Raw genomic sequence first — 15,086 nt, 5'->3', positions numbered from 1 at the left:
TGTTCAATGTGTGTAGCTGCCACATTTTCTTATTCATCTGTCCGTAGACATTTAGGTTGTTTTTCTGTCTTGAATATTGTGAATTTGTATATGTCAGGTATGTCGGTTTATTAGATACCAATTATACTTCAATAAAACTGTTTTCAAAAACAAAAAGGAGTCGTGGATATTTTACCAACAAATGTGAGGAAATGAATTCAACATGTGCTCAAAGCTCTAACAAAACCATCATGTATCCTCAAAACTGCAATTTGGTTTGGGTGGTCTCTATTTAGCTGTGCCATGGTAATTAAGAACAAGGCCTGAGTCAAGCTGCCAGGGTTCAAATCCTTCCCCCACACCTTACCAGCTTTATAACCGTGGGCAAGTTACTTCTTTGTGTTTTAGTTTCCTTATTTGTAAAATGGGGATAATAATAATACCTACTTCAAGGTACTATGAGGGCTACGTGGATTAATGTATGTAAAGAATTTAGAACTCAATAAATATTAGCAACTATATTATCTGTTAGAGTTAAGATTCTGGTCCCTAGATTAGGTAAAATAAAATGATCAGTGTTTATTGAAAAATCAATGCAATGAGATTTATTTCTCTTTGTTGATCTAACCTTTATGCAAGAATATAAAACCACATGTGAATAGGCTCTATTCTACTTCTCAAACCTCGTGTCTTGACATTCAGTAGCCAATGCCTACCACATAAATTAATCTCTTGGTATTTTGCACAATTCTTCAGTTTCTCATTCATCTCCCTGCTTTTGTACATGACTTTCTTTGGCCTGGAATATTTCTTCCACAAAACCAAGAGCTCATTGAGAGGACTGAAAAAAAAAAGTTTGTTTTTTAAGTACAAGAAATTTTGTACTCAATATTAAATTAAAAAAAATCTCTTAAAACAGCAAATGTCTTGATATTAGAAGCTACATAGTTCCCATATCTACTTATATCAAGAAATACTGAAAGTATATTGCTCGGTAGTTACTATATGGAAACATTCTGAGTTATTTACCTGTATTTATGGTAATTACTATAGGAAATAATTATACTTCAACATTTTACCAGTTTGTATAAAATCCTTCTGCAAAGCATCCACTTATAATAAAAATTACAATTCCAAACATTTTTATCAACAAAAAAGATAACATAGAATGTACTTCAATATATAGCATAAGCAGAAACAAAAAATTAGTGTATTATCTGTGGCACTATGGACATTATTTATATTTTACCAAATAACATTAAAGTTCTTATTAACTGAATGGGAAATATTTTTTATGCTCCTCTTATGAGATTAATATGTAGATCAAAAAACATATTCTTGAAAGCATTGTTTCACGTGTTTTGAAAAGTTTAATACATGTTAGCTGTCTGAGATTCTGAGATTTTGTTACATTTTGAATCTTGAATCTTAAGAAATGCCAAAGAAACCACCTTGATTTTAAAAGGTTGGAAAAATGAAATTGATAGCTAAAGACACTGAGAGATAAATTTATGACAGTTTTTAAAGACAGTGCAAAGAGACTGACATTCTTTTAACTGTATGAAAACCATTGATTATCTCTTCAATCTCGCATTATGAGGACTGAATGGTTAATCTGTGATTCAAGAACCCAAAATGTACCTGGATGTATTTTTTAAAATGAAAAACACCTCAAGACAATAAGCAGTTCTTGTAATGTGTGACAAATATCTGTCATCCGCAAGAAGTATTAATATAATTTGATTATTAATCAAGTGCCTTGGAGGTAAATCAAATAGACAACATCAGCATAAATAATTTGGTTTCCTAAACAGAATTTAAGCAGAGCTATAGTCTGTAGGCAAAACAATCAAGTTGATACAAGGTGGAGTAATGGAGGAAAGAGGGTTTTAATCCAGTTTCTGCCTCTTTCTATCAGAGTAATCTTTAGTAAATTGTTTAATTTCTCTGAGACTCAGTTTTCTGATGTGTAACAAAGTGACAACACATACCTTACTCAGTTGTTACAAGGGTCAGTGAAATAATGCATGTAGGTAAACAGCTTGGCATGTCCAGTAAATAAATATTATCTACCCCTCATTATTACAGAATAAGGGACCACTTTTATGCTAAATCAGTTTTGTCTAGCTTACTGTATTGTTAGAGGAATGACAAAGTTTGAGCTGTAATTCATATGACTTCATGTATCTTCAAGTCAATCACAGTACCAGAAGGGATTTTAAAAATATGTATTGTATCATATTTAAATACATCATTGGGTTTTCCTGTGTGATTTTGCTCCAACATTTTTTCTCATTTGAGTTTTTAACTCCTGTGTTGAGTACCAACAGTGTCCTTGCTCCTCTCATAGGTAATCTTTAAGTGTTACCACTTAGTGAGGTCCAAAAGCCTCACCCTACCTTTCCACTTTTATTTCTACCTCTGTTTTTAACTTACTTCTCTGATCAGAAAATCAGGACACTCCTCATTCCATAATATATATCAGACTTTCCTATATCCACTATTTTCTCTGCCTGATAATGCCACTGCCATCTTTCTAATAGTTGAAGTAGAACTGCTCCCCTTTTACAACATTTTTAAGTTTTAAATTTATTCAGTTTTGAGGCATAATTGACATATAAAAATGGAATATATCCAATATACAGTGTGATGTTTCAATGTATGCATACACTGTGAAATTATTACTACAATCAAGCTAATTAAGATACCCATCATTTCAGATGATTTTCTTCTTCTTTTTTTTGATGAGAATTCGGGCACATGTCATTTTCTTGCACTTTACTTTAGTATGCTTCACAGACATTGCATTTTTTACACATTGAAGGTCTGTAGCAACCCTGTATTGAGCAAGTCTACTGGCACCATTTTTCCAACAGCATGTGCTCACTCATGTCTCTGTAGTTATTTTTGGTTATATTTCAGACTTTTCCTTTATAATTGTATCTATTATGTTTATTTATGATCAGTGATCTTATTTTTTTTCTTTTCTGAGACACAGTGTTTTTCTGTTGCCCAGGCTGGAGTGCAGTGGCATGATCTCAGCTAACTGCAAGCTCCACTTCCGGGTTCAAATGATTCTCTTGCCTCAGCCTTCTGAGTAGCTGGGACTCCAGGTGCACACCACCACACCCAGCTAAGTTTTATATTTTTAGTAGAGTTGGGGTTTCACCATGTTGGCCAGGCTGGTCTTGAACTCCTGGCCTCAAGTGATCCACCCACCTTGGCTTTCCAAAGTGCTAGGATTACAGGTGTGAGCCACCATGCCTGGCCAATGATCAGTAATATCTGATGCTACTATTGTTATTGTTTTGGGGAGCCATGAACCATGCCCATATAAGATGGCAAACTTAATTTGATAAATGTTGTCTGTATTCTGCCTGTTCCACCAACAGACCATTCCCCTTTCTCCCTCTTCTTGGGTTCTCTATTCCTGAGACACAACAATATTGAAATTAGACCAGTTAATAACCCTGCAAAAATCTCTAAGTGTTCAAGTGAAAGAAAGAGTTGTGGGTCTCACACTTTAAATCAAAAGCTAGAAAGGGTTAATATTAGTGAGGAAGGAATGTCAGAAGCTGGAGTCAAGCAAAAGCTATGCCTCTTGTACCAAACAGTTAGCCAAGTTGTAAGTTCAAAGGAAAAGTTTTTGAAGGAAATCAAAAGTGCCACTTCAGTGAATACATGAATAATAAAAATTGAAACTGTCTTACTGCTGATATGGAGAAAGTGATAGTGGTCTGTACAGAAGATCAAACCAGCCACAACATTCTCTTAAGTCAAAGCCTAATCCAGAGCAAGACCCTAACTCTCTTCAATCCTAGGAAGACTGAGAAAACTAAGGAAGCTGCAGAAAAAAAGTTTGAAGCTAACAAAGGTTTGTTTATGAGGTTTAAGGAAATAAGTCATCTCCATGACATAAAAGAGCAAGGTGAAGCAACAAGTTCTGATATAGGAGCTGCAACGAGTTATCCAGAATATCTAGCTAAGATAATTAATGAAGATGGCTACATTAAAGCACAAGTTTTCAATGTAAATGAAATAGCCTTCTATTGGAAGAAGATAGCATCTGGGACATTCATAGCTGAAGAGAAGTCAATTACTGGAGTCAAAGCTTCAAATGACAGTCTGACTCTCTTATTAGGGGCTTATGCAGCTAATGAGTTACAGTTAAAGCTAATGCTCATTTATCATTCTGAAAATCTTAGGGGCTTTAAGAATTATCCTAAACCTACTCTGCCTGTGCTTTAGAAATGGAACAACAAAGTCTGGATGACTGCACCTCTCTTTATGACATGGTTTACTGAACATTTTAAGACTACTGTTGAGACCTACTGCTCAGAAACAAAGATTACTTTCAGAATATTACTGTTCATTGACAATGCATCTAGTCACCCAAAAGCTACAAAGGAGATGCATAAGATTAGTCTTGTTTTTGTGCCTGTGAACACAACATCCATTCTGCTGTTAATGGGTCAAGGAGAAATTTTGACTTTCAAGTCTTATTATTTGAGAAATACATTTTGTATATAGCTAGATAGTCATTCCTCTCATGGATCTGGGCAAAGTAAATTGAAAACATTCAGGAGAGGATTAACCATTCTAGATGCCATTAACAGTAATTATGATTTATGAGAAGAGCTCAAACTATCAACATTAACAGAAATTTGGAAGAAATTGATCCCAACCCTCATTGATGACTTTGAGGGATTTAAGACATCAGTGGAGAAAGTAATTTCAATGTGGTAGAAAGAGATCTAAAATTAGAAGTGGAGCCTGAAGATGTGACTGAATTGCTGCAATCTCATAAAACTTTAACAGACAAGAAATTGCTTCTTAAGGATAATCAAAGAAAGTGGTTCTTTCCTCCTCTTCCTTCTCCTCCTCCTTTTCTTCTGCCTCGTCCTCTCATCCTCATCATCCTCCTCCTCATTCTCCTCACCCTCTTCTTCCCCCTCCTCCTCCTCCTCTTTTTCTCCTTCTCTTTCTCCTTCCTCTTCTTTTAGACTGGGTCTCCCTCTGTCATCCAGGCTGGTGTAAGTGGCATAATCTTGGCTTACTGAAGCCTCAACCACTCAGGCTCAAGTGATCCTTCCACCTCAGCCTCATGAGTAGCTGTGACTACAGGTGCATGTCACCACACCCAGCTAATTTTGTACATTTTCATAGCTATAGAGCTTTTCCATGTTGCCCAGGTTGGTAGCAAACTTCTGGGCTGAAGAAATCCACCTGCCTTAGCCTCCCAATGTGCTGGAATTACAGGCAGGATCCCAGTACCTTGCAGTGAGCACTTTTGTCACTGCACCTGGCAAAAATGGCTTCTTGAGATGGAATCTACTCCTGGTAAAAATGCTGTTAACGTTATTGAAATGACAACAAAGAATTTAGAATATTACATAAACTTATTAATAAAGCAATCACAATGTTTGAGAGGACTGACTCAACTTTTGAAAGAAGTAGGTAAAATTCTATCAAGTAGAATCATGTGCTACAGATAAATCTTAATCTTTAAGATGCTTTAGAGATACCTTTCATGAAAGGAAGAGTCAATTGATGCAGTAAACTTCATTGTTATCTTATTTTAATAAATTGCCAGAGCCACCACAACCTTAATCAATCACCACCCTGATTAGTCAGCAGTCATCAACATCAAGGCAAGACCCTTTACCAACAAAAGCACCAGATGATTGTTAGAATTTTTAGCAATAAAGTATTTTTTCATTAAGACATGTATATTGTTTGAAAAGACAGAATGCTATTGCATGCTTAATAGATTACGGCATATTGTAAACATATTGTTTATATGCAGTGGAAACAAAAAATAACTTTATTGCAATATTTGCTTTATTGTGGTGGTGTGAAATCAAGCCTGCAATATCTCTGAGACATGATGTACTTAAGATGCACTCTCTTAGCACATTTCAAGTACTCAATATATTCTTATGCTGTATATTAGGTCTCTTACATGTATTCATTTTACAACGGCAAGTTTGTATCCTTTGGGCTACATCTCCCCATCTTCCCTACTCATAAGCAGCTGGTAACCAACCACTGCTCTACTCTTGGCTTCTGTTTGTGTTTTTTTAGATTCCACATATAAATGAGATCATGTAGTATTTCTCTTTCTGTGTCTGGCTTATTTCACTTGGCTAAATGTCCTCCAGTGTCATTTATGTTGTTACAAGTGGTGGGATCTCGGTTTTTAAGGCTAAATAATATTTATATAGTGTTTATGTGTATGTGTGTAGGTATGTACATATATGCTGCAATTTCTTTATCTATTCATCACTCAATGGACATTTGTTTTCATATCCTGGCTATTGTGAATAATCCTGCAATGAACATGGGACTGCAAATCTCTCTTTGAGGTACCTGTTTTATTTTCTTTGGGTGTAATATACACAGAAGAGGAACTGCTGGATTATATGCTAGTTCTAATTTTTTAAGGAACCTTCATACTGTTTTTCATAATGGCGGTACCAATTTACATTCTCTTATCTCTAGTCTACTTGATAATAACCATCCTAACTGGTATACAGTGATAACTCATGGCTTTGATTTGCATTTTCCTGATGATTAGTGATGCTGAACACCTTTTCATATACCTGTTGTCATTCATAAGCCTTCTTTGGAAAAATGTTTATTTACATCCTTTGTCCATTCCCTTTTGTAAACTGGGTTTTTTGTTTGCTTTTTTTCTTTTGTTGCTCTTCAGTTGTATGAGCTTTTAAAATATATTTTGGATATTAACTCCTTATTAGACATATAGTTTGCAATATTTTCTCCACATCTGTGGGGTGCCTGGTATTTGTTCTTCTTATTCATCTTATTTTTTTGTTAATCTGAAGAAAAGGTCTCACTCTGTCACCCAGGCTGGAGGGCAGTGGTGTGATCTTTGCTCACTGCAGTCTTGATCTCTTCGGTTTCAGTGATCCTCCTACCTCAGCCTCCCAAGTAGCTGGGACCACAAACATGTACTACCACTCATGGTTAATTTTATTTTTTTGTAGGGATGGGGGTCTTACTATGTTGCCCAGATTAGTTTTGAACTCCTGGCCTCAAGTCATTTTTCTGCCTTGGCCTCCTAAAGCTCTGAGATGATAGGTGTGAGCCACCATGTCCAGCCTCCTTTTTATTTTGATGACTCTTTCCTTTGCTGTGTAAAAAGAGTTTTAGTTTGATTTAGTCTCATTTGTTTATTTTTTCTTTTGTTGCCTGAGCTTTTGGTGTCATAATAATTCAAATGGAAGTGACGGCTATACATGTATTAATTGAATGATGGTAACAATTTCAAACTCAACAATGTTCTAGTAGCATGATTGGAACTAATAGCACATACACATATTGGTTTACTGGAAATATTGATAGGAATGATACTGGAAATAGTTTCATATCTTTATGAATAGATATGGGGACTAATTTTAGACATTTTAATTTTGTGGTTTTTATTGCATATAATAGTCCTGCTGACACTCAGCAGATTGCATTTTCTCTGACTACCATATCTCCTTTATTCAAATTTAACAAATCTAACTTTGGACAAAGCATTTTTCTATCCAGTGGAGATATAATGATGAATAAGACATAGTCCCATTTTCAAAGAGCTCAAGGACACAGACTTTCAAACAACTAATTATCATATGATGTGATAACATTCTAGATATTTTATAATCCCAAGTCCCATGTGCACATGTTTGGGGATCCAGGGAAATCTTCAAAGAGGCATTGATATTTGGACTGGATCTTAGTCAAACTAATAAAGGGAAGCAGATTTATAAGTCAATCAAAAACAGTTATAAATGCAAATGCATTATTCTGGTTTTGCAATTTGTTTTTAGTTGCTTTGAAAATGGCTGTGTCTTTTTTTTTCTGGGAAATCCTTTTCAAATTAAATCATAAAGCCACAGAGTAAAGCCCTGATTTAAGGAACAATCTAGAAGCAGTTTGATTTTATTAACTTTCTGCCTTTTTTTCTTACATATGTCAAGAATAAGCTACGCTCTTTGAATTTCACTTCCAAAAACGTCTCTCAATTCAGTTTACTTTTCTTCATCCCTATTACTATACTTTCCTTCTTTTGTCCCGATTACAGCAACTGGTCTCCCTGTCCTTTGAATTAATTCCTGTGATACTTTCATAAAGGCTACTTAGAGAAACATAGATTCCCAAATGGCAATTTCTGTCCTGAGGTTGTTTTCAACATTTAAAGGGATCTATGAACTTGGCTCACAGCAGTTTTTATTGATATTTTCCATCCTACTGCATAGTTCACCAAAACTCCTAGGAAAACCTTATTCTCCTATTCAAAGAACTCTCTTTGCTGACATCACATCTACCCCATCTTTGCCCTGATGATCCCCTTGCTCAGTGCTAAAGTCCTACAGTGAGAGCTCCTGATGTCCCCTCACCTCCAGCTCCCACAAGGAGCCCACAAAGCAGGCTAATTCTCCTCCTTTGACTTTTATTTGAGGGCATCTTAGAGTGACTGTTGTCTTTTCTTCTCTCAGAATGTGGAGACAGAGAATAAAGTGGGCAAGGCGGAAGGAAAAATACAAAAATCTCTGTTTTATCTCATCCATTTTAATTTGCTTCTTTTTCTCCCCTGCTCAGAGTATGCAAACACCTCCAGTGTCTCAATGTATTTTCCAGAGAAATACCAACTTCCTGTAATTAAAACGCATTTGCTTTAGTAGTTAACCTCCTCTCTTTTAAAGAATAGAGCCAGTTTTATAGCTTCTTGTTACTTTAACAGAAGCAAACAAGGGATTCCAGGTTTATCCTGTCCACCTTGACCAAAGCAGGGGATCCTGACTCCACGGCCTAGGAAATGAATCTGCAGTCTTTAACCTGGGATTGTTCCCGAGAATTTCTGTTCAGTATGGGAGTTTGGACCATATGCTCTGTTTCCAACCTGAGCTGGTTCACCCCTCCCTAGAAACCTAGTGGGCCCCGGCTCCAGGATGGTCACCATATTGACACTGAACTTAGTGTTGCCACCTGATCAGCATAACACACCACAGCCTAGAACTCCTGGGCTCAAGAAATCCTCCTGGCTCAGTCTCTTAGGTAGCTGGGACTACAGGCATGCACCACTCTGCCCGGTGGTTCTGCAGTATTTCTAACCAGCACTGAGAAATCTCTCATTCCTATTGAGGCCACAACAGACCACTGTGTCCCTATAGGAACCATGCTTGGCAGGACCACTTCCCACTCCTAGGGGTTAGGAAATGTGCTTATGGAGAGAGGGTCCTTTCAGCAGGCTCTCAGAAACCATCTTTGGTGCTGTCTTCTGAGGCTCCAGTTTCACTCATCAGATAGTTCTTGGCCTGAGGCCAGTCATGACCTTAGGCCTGGAGATTTTTGTCAGATTTCCTACTTAGTGGCTTGTTTTTCAGTTTGTCCCTTCCTGGTAACAACTAAGTGGCAGGCATATTCTGGCCAGTGTGCAGTTTTTTTTTTTTAAAGCAGTTTTAGGTTTACAGCAAAATTGAGAGAAAAGCACAGAGATTTCTCATATACTCCCCACCCCAACACATGCAGAGCTTTCTGTATTATCCACATTCCCGACCTGAGTGATACACTGTTTCAAGTGACAAACTACATCTACACATCATAGGCACCCAAAGTCCACAGTTTACATTAGGGTTCACTCTTGGTGTACATTTGATGGGTTTGGACAGATGTGTAATGACATGTATCTGTCATGGATGGATTATAGATGTCTTCACACATTTCTCCCAACCCATCAAATGTACACTATACATATAATTATATGTACATATAAATATATATGTACAAATACATCTTTATAATATATATTTATGAATATAAATATATATCAGAGTAAATATGTATCATACACAGCTTCTTTTGTTTATTTATATAGCATCATTCTCCATCATGCAGAATGTTTTCACTGTCCTAAAATCAAAGTCTTTTTATCCCATTAGCTGCACTGTAAACCTGTGATTTTTCTAGTAACTAGTAGATCACACAAACAACTCCAAAATGTGCTTTATCTTCAGTCCTACGGTAACAGTCAAATCAGCAAGGCAGCCATTCTCAGTTAGTAGGGTGGATCTTGAATATAGACTCAGAAAATTTGCCAGTAGCCTGTCTTTTAAAAAATTTTTATGACTTGAGTGGCCTCATCATGCTACGTAAGTCTGTTTCTTCATCTGAACAAGTATTCTTAAATCAGTATTGCATTCTCTAAAAAAAACCTGTAATTTCAATCTCAATGTGACTATCACAATGTCCCATTGGCTCCCCACTGGCTTTTCAAAGGTAACACAGCTTGTTCTAGATGCACTTTTGCCCTTTTATATTTTAACTGCAGATGTCAGTCTGCCATGATTTAAGTGCATTCTTGTTTTTTATCTAAGGTAAGCATTCTTTGGAGAAGTGATTCTCCAAAGAAACTGACAAAGCTTGTGATACCTCTAGTATCTAGAATGAGTGGTAATCACAAACAGGAAGTCCAATCTTTACAAATATCTATTTTAAATCTCTAAGGTAGGGAGGCAATACAGTTCAAATCTTTAGTCTTCAGCAAATTTTACTAAAATATCTCAGCATGTTTTCTCTGATAGGCTCACACCACATAGTTATCACATGTCTTGTTTTCCCAGTGTTCGTAGTCTCTTTAGGACTAAAATATGTCTATTTTATTTGTCTAATAATAATCTGTCAGAAACCTTGAAAGCATTATGCTCAGTGAAAGGAATCAGACACAAAAGATGACTACATGAATAATTCCACTTATATATTCAGAAAAGGAAAATTTGTAAAGATGGAAAGCATATAGTAGTTACCTGGGGCTAGGGTAGGAAAGGAGATTAGAATGGGGATTAACTGTGAATAAGCAGGAGGGATTTGGGCAGTGGGTAATAGAAATGAGCAAAATTGAATTGTGAAAATTACACTTCTCTATAAATCTACAAAAAATTTTGAATTGTACATTTAAAATGAGTTAGTTTTATGTTATGTACTTCACACACCTCAGTAAAGCTGGTTTTTAAAAAAGAATTGTCCAAGCAGCTTTAGAGACAGGGTCTTGTTCTGTTGCCCAGGCTGGATTACAGTGGTGTGATCATAGCTTACTGTAGCCTCAAACTCTTAAACTCAAGTGATCCTCCTGTCTTGGCCTCTTAAAGCACTGGGATTATAAGTGTATACCACTACACTTGGCCCAGAGTGGCCTTTGTTTTTTGCCTGCTTACCAAAGAGAGCATGAATTCTTATGTAACCAATTTTATCCCATCACTCACAGATGGAACTTGTCATTCTCTACTTAAAACCATTTCATCAAAACCTATTGCTCACAAAATAAAGTCCAACCATGGCATAAGAGCCCCTTCACAGTTTTTCCTCTGTCTACCTCATGGTTACTCCTTCCTCATGCTTTCTATTTTACATATTCAATTCCTTGTGACATGGGGTTTCCTCTGTGAGCAACACTCATTCTCCTTTGCCCATTTTAAAATTCCAATTTATGGTTCGAAAGATTCTTTTGGCTTCACCTGGACTTTACAGATAGGACTAAGAAACAGAACTTCTCTGTACTATTTCTGGGCCTCTATCACATCTCCATAATCCTATGTACTATGCTGTACTGCATATAATACTTGTCTCTATTCCTTATTAGACCTTAAGCTGCTGAACAACAGGGGCTCTTTGTATGGGTATCTCTAGTGTTAATCCTTGTGCTTGACACAGTCAGTCCTCAATAAATGTTTATTGAACTGGACTGAATTAAAGATTTGCATTTTCTCTAAAATTTGCCCAAGCACAAGAGGTAAGGAAGAGTTTGGATTTTAGATGTTATATACATACATAAAATACAGCTGAAATCAAAGGAAGTTGTATGTGTGTGAGGGCTGGGGGAAATTACTGGTTTAATACAAGATTTTTACCTCATTGAGATTTGAGCAATATGTAGTTTCCACACTCTTATGCTGTTCTAAACCCATTTGTTCCAAAATTATTATTTTTACTATACTGGACCTCCAGATGCTATATTTTTGCCCTGGTAATAGTGTTTTTTTATGCCAATGAATAAATATAGATCATCAGTCTTTATTCAACTTACATTAATTGCTAGTGGCAGAAACAAGTGACACAAAATACAACTGACTATGCCTAATGTGCCTTCCTTTTTAAAAATTGATAAAATAATCATAATTTTTGGTGACAAAATTTAGATTTGCCAGTTTTGGCTCAAGAAAAGTTGATTTGATTGAAAAGATAAGACAAAATAGCAGGAACTTTAATTGGCAAAGTTTGATATGAACAAAAAATAGGCTGGTAGAGTACATATAGAGAAGTTCTTAATGAAGCTCCGGAAACCAGTAACTTCTGACAAACATACAGGAATATGTATTCTATTCTCTGAGGCACTCCTAAAAGGCATAACAACTGACTTATCTTCATGAGATGCCAATAAAATGATGAAAGGTAATACAGCGTAGTGTTCACATCATGCCCCAGGTTCCTGAGAGTAGTCTAATATTATGAAGGAGGAAAGGGCTGTACGGTATTTGTATCCTGGAGAATGGGTAACCACATATTGTACTGCCTTCTTCTTAAAAGGTCTTTTGTTGTTGTTGTTTTTTAATTGAATATGTTTAGCTAAATTCTAGTTTAATAAGCATATCCTGCTACTCATGAATGTATAATCAATAGCATATATTTTCAATAAAATTATTTCAATAACAATAAATGCATATAAACACATTTCATCTTTCTACCATTTTACCTTTTTTTTTTTAAAAAGTATATATTGAGGCTGAAAATCTGTGAAACTTTATAAATAAACACAGTCAATATTTTAAGTTGGTATGTATGATTCCTCTCAGAATAAAAGATTAAGAGTCACACAAGTATTGTATGAATTTACAATCACTTATGATTGTTGGAGCACTAACCAGGGCATATAACATGCACAGTGGGCAAAAATAAATCATGTCTTATATTCAATTGTATTTATTTTAACATTTTATAATCACTTCTGCTGATTAAGTTTTAAAACATTTTGGCTTTGATAACAGTTATTCCATTTACTGGTTAATTTTTTTCATTAAGAAAAGTTTCCTTTTTGCTACACATATAAGTTTTCGGTTATACATTATCAAGACCAGAAAGGTGACATGGTTTACTGCAGTAAGGTTATGCCAACAAAATAATTATCCAACAGTCTGAACGCAATTTAGACTTTTATTGCCGCTGTATGAGACTTTTAAGCTTTAATAATGAAAAGTCCAGTTTCTTACTTAGAACCTCATAAAGTCAAAACAGCAATGTTTCTTTAATCTTCAAAGCTACTTTCATACAGAATGTTTTAAGTAATCCCTTTTGAAGTAATCTCTAAAATAAATTTCGGAAAGCTAAATAAATTGGTGGCATTTGAAGGGCACTGAGGATTCATAAGAAGACATTATAAAACTACACTAAGACAGTATAACTGATTCTAAAGCAGTATCAGGAATTGAAGTTTTGTGTTTTTAGAATAGCAATATCCTTTTAGTTTTTGAGAGATATATGCAATATATGTGAAAATGACAGAAGTCAATAAGCATATAGTACACACAGCTAAAAACGAGGTTGTACAAACACGATAAATAGATTTAACTTTTTACATATAGATCTTCATAAGTACTCATGGAAAAATCAGCATCTACACAATTTTAACAAAAAAAATCAACATTTACTTTCAGATATATGTTTTATACAAAGGGTTATGCATTCTAAGACAGTTTTATATTTTATATGTTTCATATAATTGAAATTCATAAAACAGAATAGAAATAAGAAAGTACACTTTAGCTCCATAGCACAGGTTTTACAAAAAATATGTTTATTTCCTAGACAGTAAAATGAAATAGAAACAAAACAATAGGAAAAGCCAGTAAGCTCAGTGAATCCTGCTCATACTTGTTTTAAAGAAAGAATCTTTGAACTGTATTTAATCAAGAAATAACTCCAACAAAATAATTGTAAATTATTTGTATTTTGCCTTGTTCCAAAAGGAGTTCATATGGGATGAAGAATAAATTTGCTGCACTGCATCAGGCATTAGCAAGATGGTGACCTTTGTATGTTGAATTTCAAGCTTTTCAAAATATTAACATGAAATATATCCTACTTTAAAATTATATGCATAAAAGGTTAAAAGCAAATACACTCATTATGCTGATTATTATTTATTTAGCAAAAATATTATTACAGAGACTCATTTTGTATGCAAATTGAAATGCTATAAGCCATTGAACTGCACGAAAATCCAGTATGGTTAATTAACAAATGTATTTTAGAGCTACGAAATAACTGTTTCACATTAAATTACATAAGATGAAATGATACATAAAATCAATCAATCACCAGCATTTCATGTTTTGACTTGGGCCATCTGGGAACTTTGCAAAATAATTCCACAATGGAACATCATCAAGGAGTATGACAGAAAAACGAGGCAATTATATTCAGTCTCTGAAGAACCGCACAAACTAGAGAAATTATCTTATTTACTGCATTAGGATGACTTCTAAATGATTTAGTTTGATCCATTTAAAAAATATACAAAAATTATACACAATAGCACCTTAACATAACAAATAGTGAAATCAATTAGATAAAAATATGGGTATTAATGTTTTTCTGAAATGATAAAATTTCATATTCATTGAAAGTTATGGCAACTGAACACACTTGGGAAAAAAAAACCCAGGTTTCTCTCTATTAGAAATGTCATTGTTAAACTTTAACAAAGACCAAACATTTTGTGTATACTAGGCAGTAAGAAGGCAGCCCCCATCAGCAGGTAGCGCACCAAAAATGTTTGGTTTCGTAATATAGTTTGGGAGAACTACCTCTACAAAGTCTATTCGTGCTGATGCTCCTGATGCTGCCATTTCTGGTGCCCGAAAAGCTGCTCCCTCCACATCCTCTGTTGTAGGTGTCACTGTATAGTCTCAGGCGATTGGGCAAGGGGCACACTCTGGATCTTCAGATGCTAAGATGAAAAAAATCAATTTCAATGCCCAAAAGATGGAACTCCTAATGCAGCAGGTGACTAAAATAATTACCAATTGGTTTACAGTACAGGGTGATAG

At 35.3% G+C, this 15,086-nt stretch overlaps 1 protein-coding gene across 30 annotated transcripts in view; it reads right to left on the bottom strand.

Moving 5' to 3' along the window:
* Window positions 1–15,086, bottom strand: part of LRRC7 (leucine rich repeat containing 7) — a 597,290-nt gene that overhangs the window by 238,173 nt on the left and 344,031 nt on the right. For 4 of the 30 annotated variants that reach the window (XM_035251854.3, XM_078332226.1, XM_035251855.3 and 1 more), the window contains one exon: window positions 12,938–14,986. The exons of the other annotated variants lie outside the window; for them this stretch is intronic. In XM_035251854.3, the coding sequence (XP_035107745.1) occupies window positions 14,980–14,986 (7 nt within the window). In that variant the 3' untranslated portion in view covers window positions 12,938–14,979. Of the gene's footprint in view, window positions 1–12,937; window positions 14,987–15,086 lie in introns of those variants that run through there. 30 annotated transcript variants of the gene reach the window in all.

Source organism: Callithrix jacchus, chromosome 7 (genome assembly GCF_049354715.1).
Source record: "Callithrix jacchus isolate 240 chromosome 7, calJac240_pri, whole genome shotgun sequence".
Taxonomy (NCBI): Eukaryota; Metazoa; Chordata; class Mammalia; order Primates; family Cebidae; genus Callithrix; species Callithrix jacchus.
This window is presented reverse-complemented; position numbering and strand designations above follow the sequence as displayed.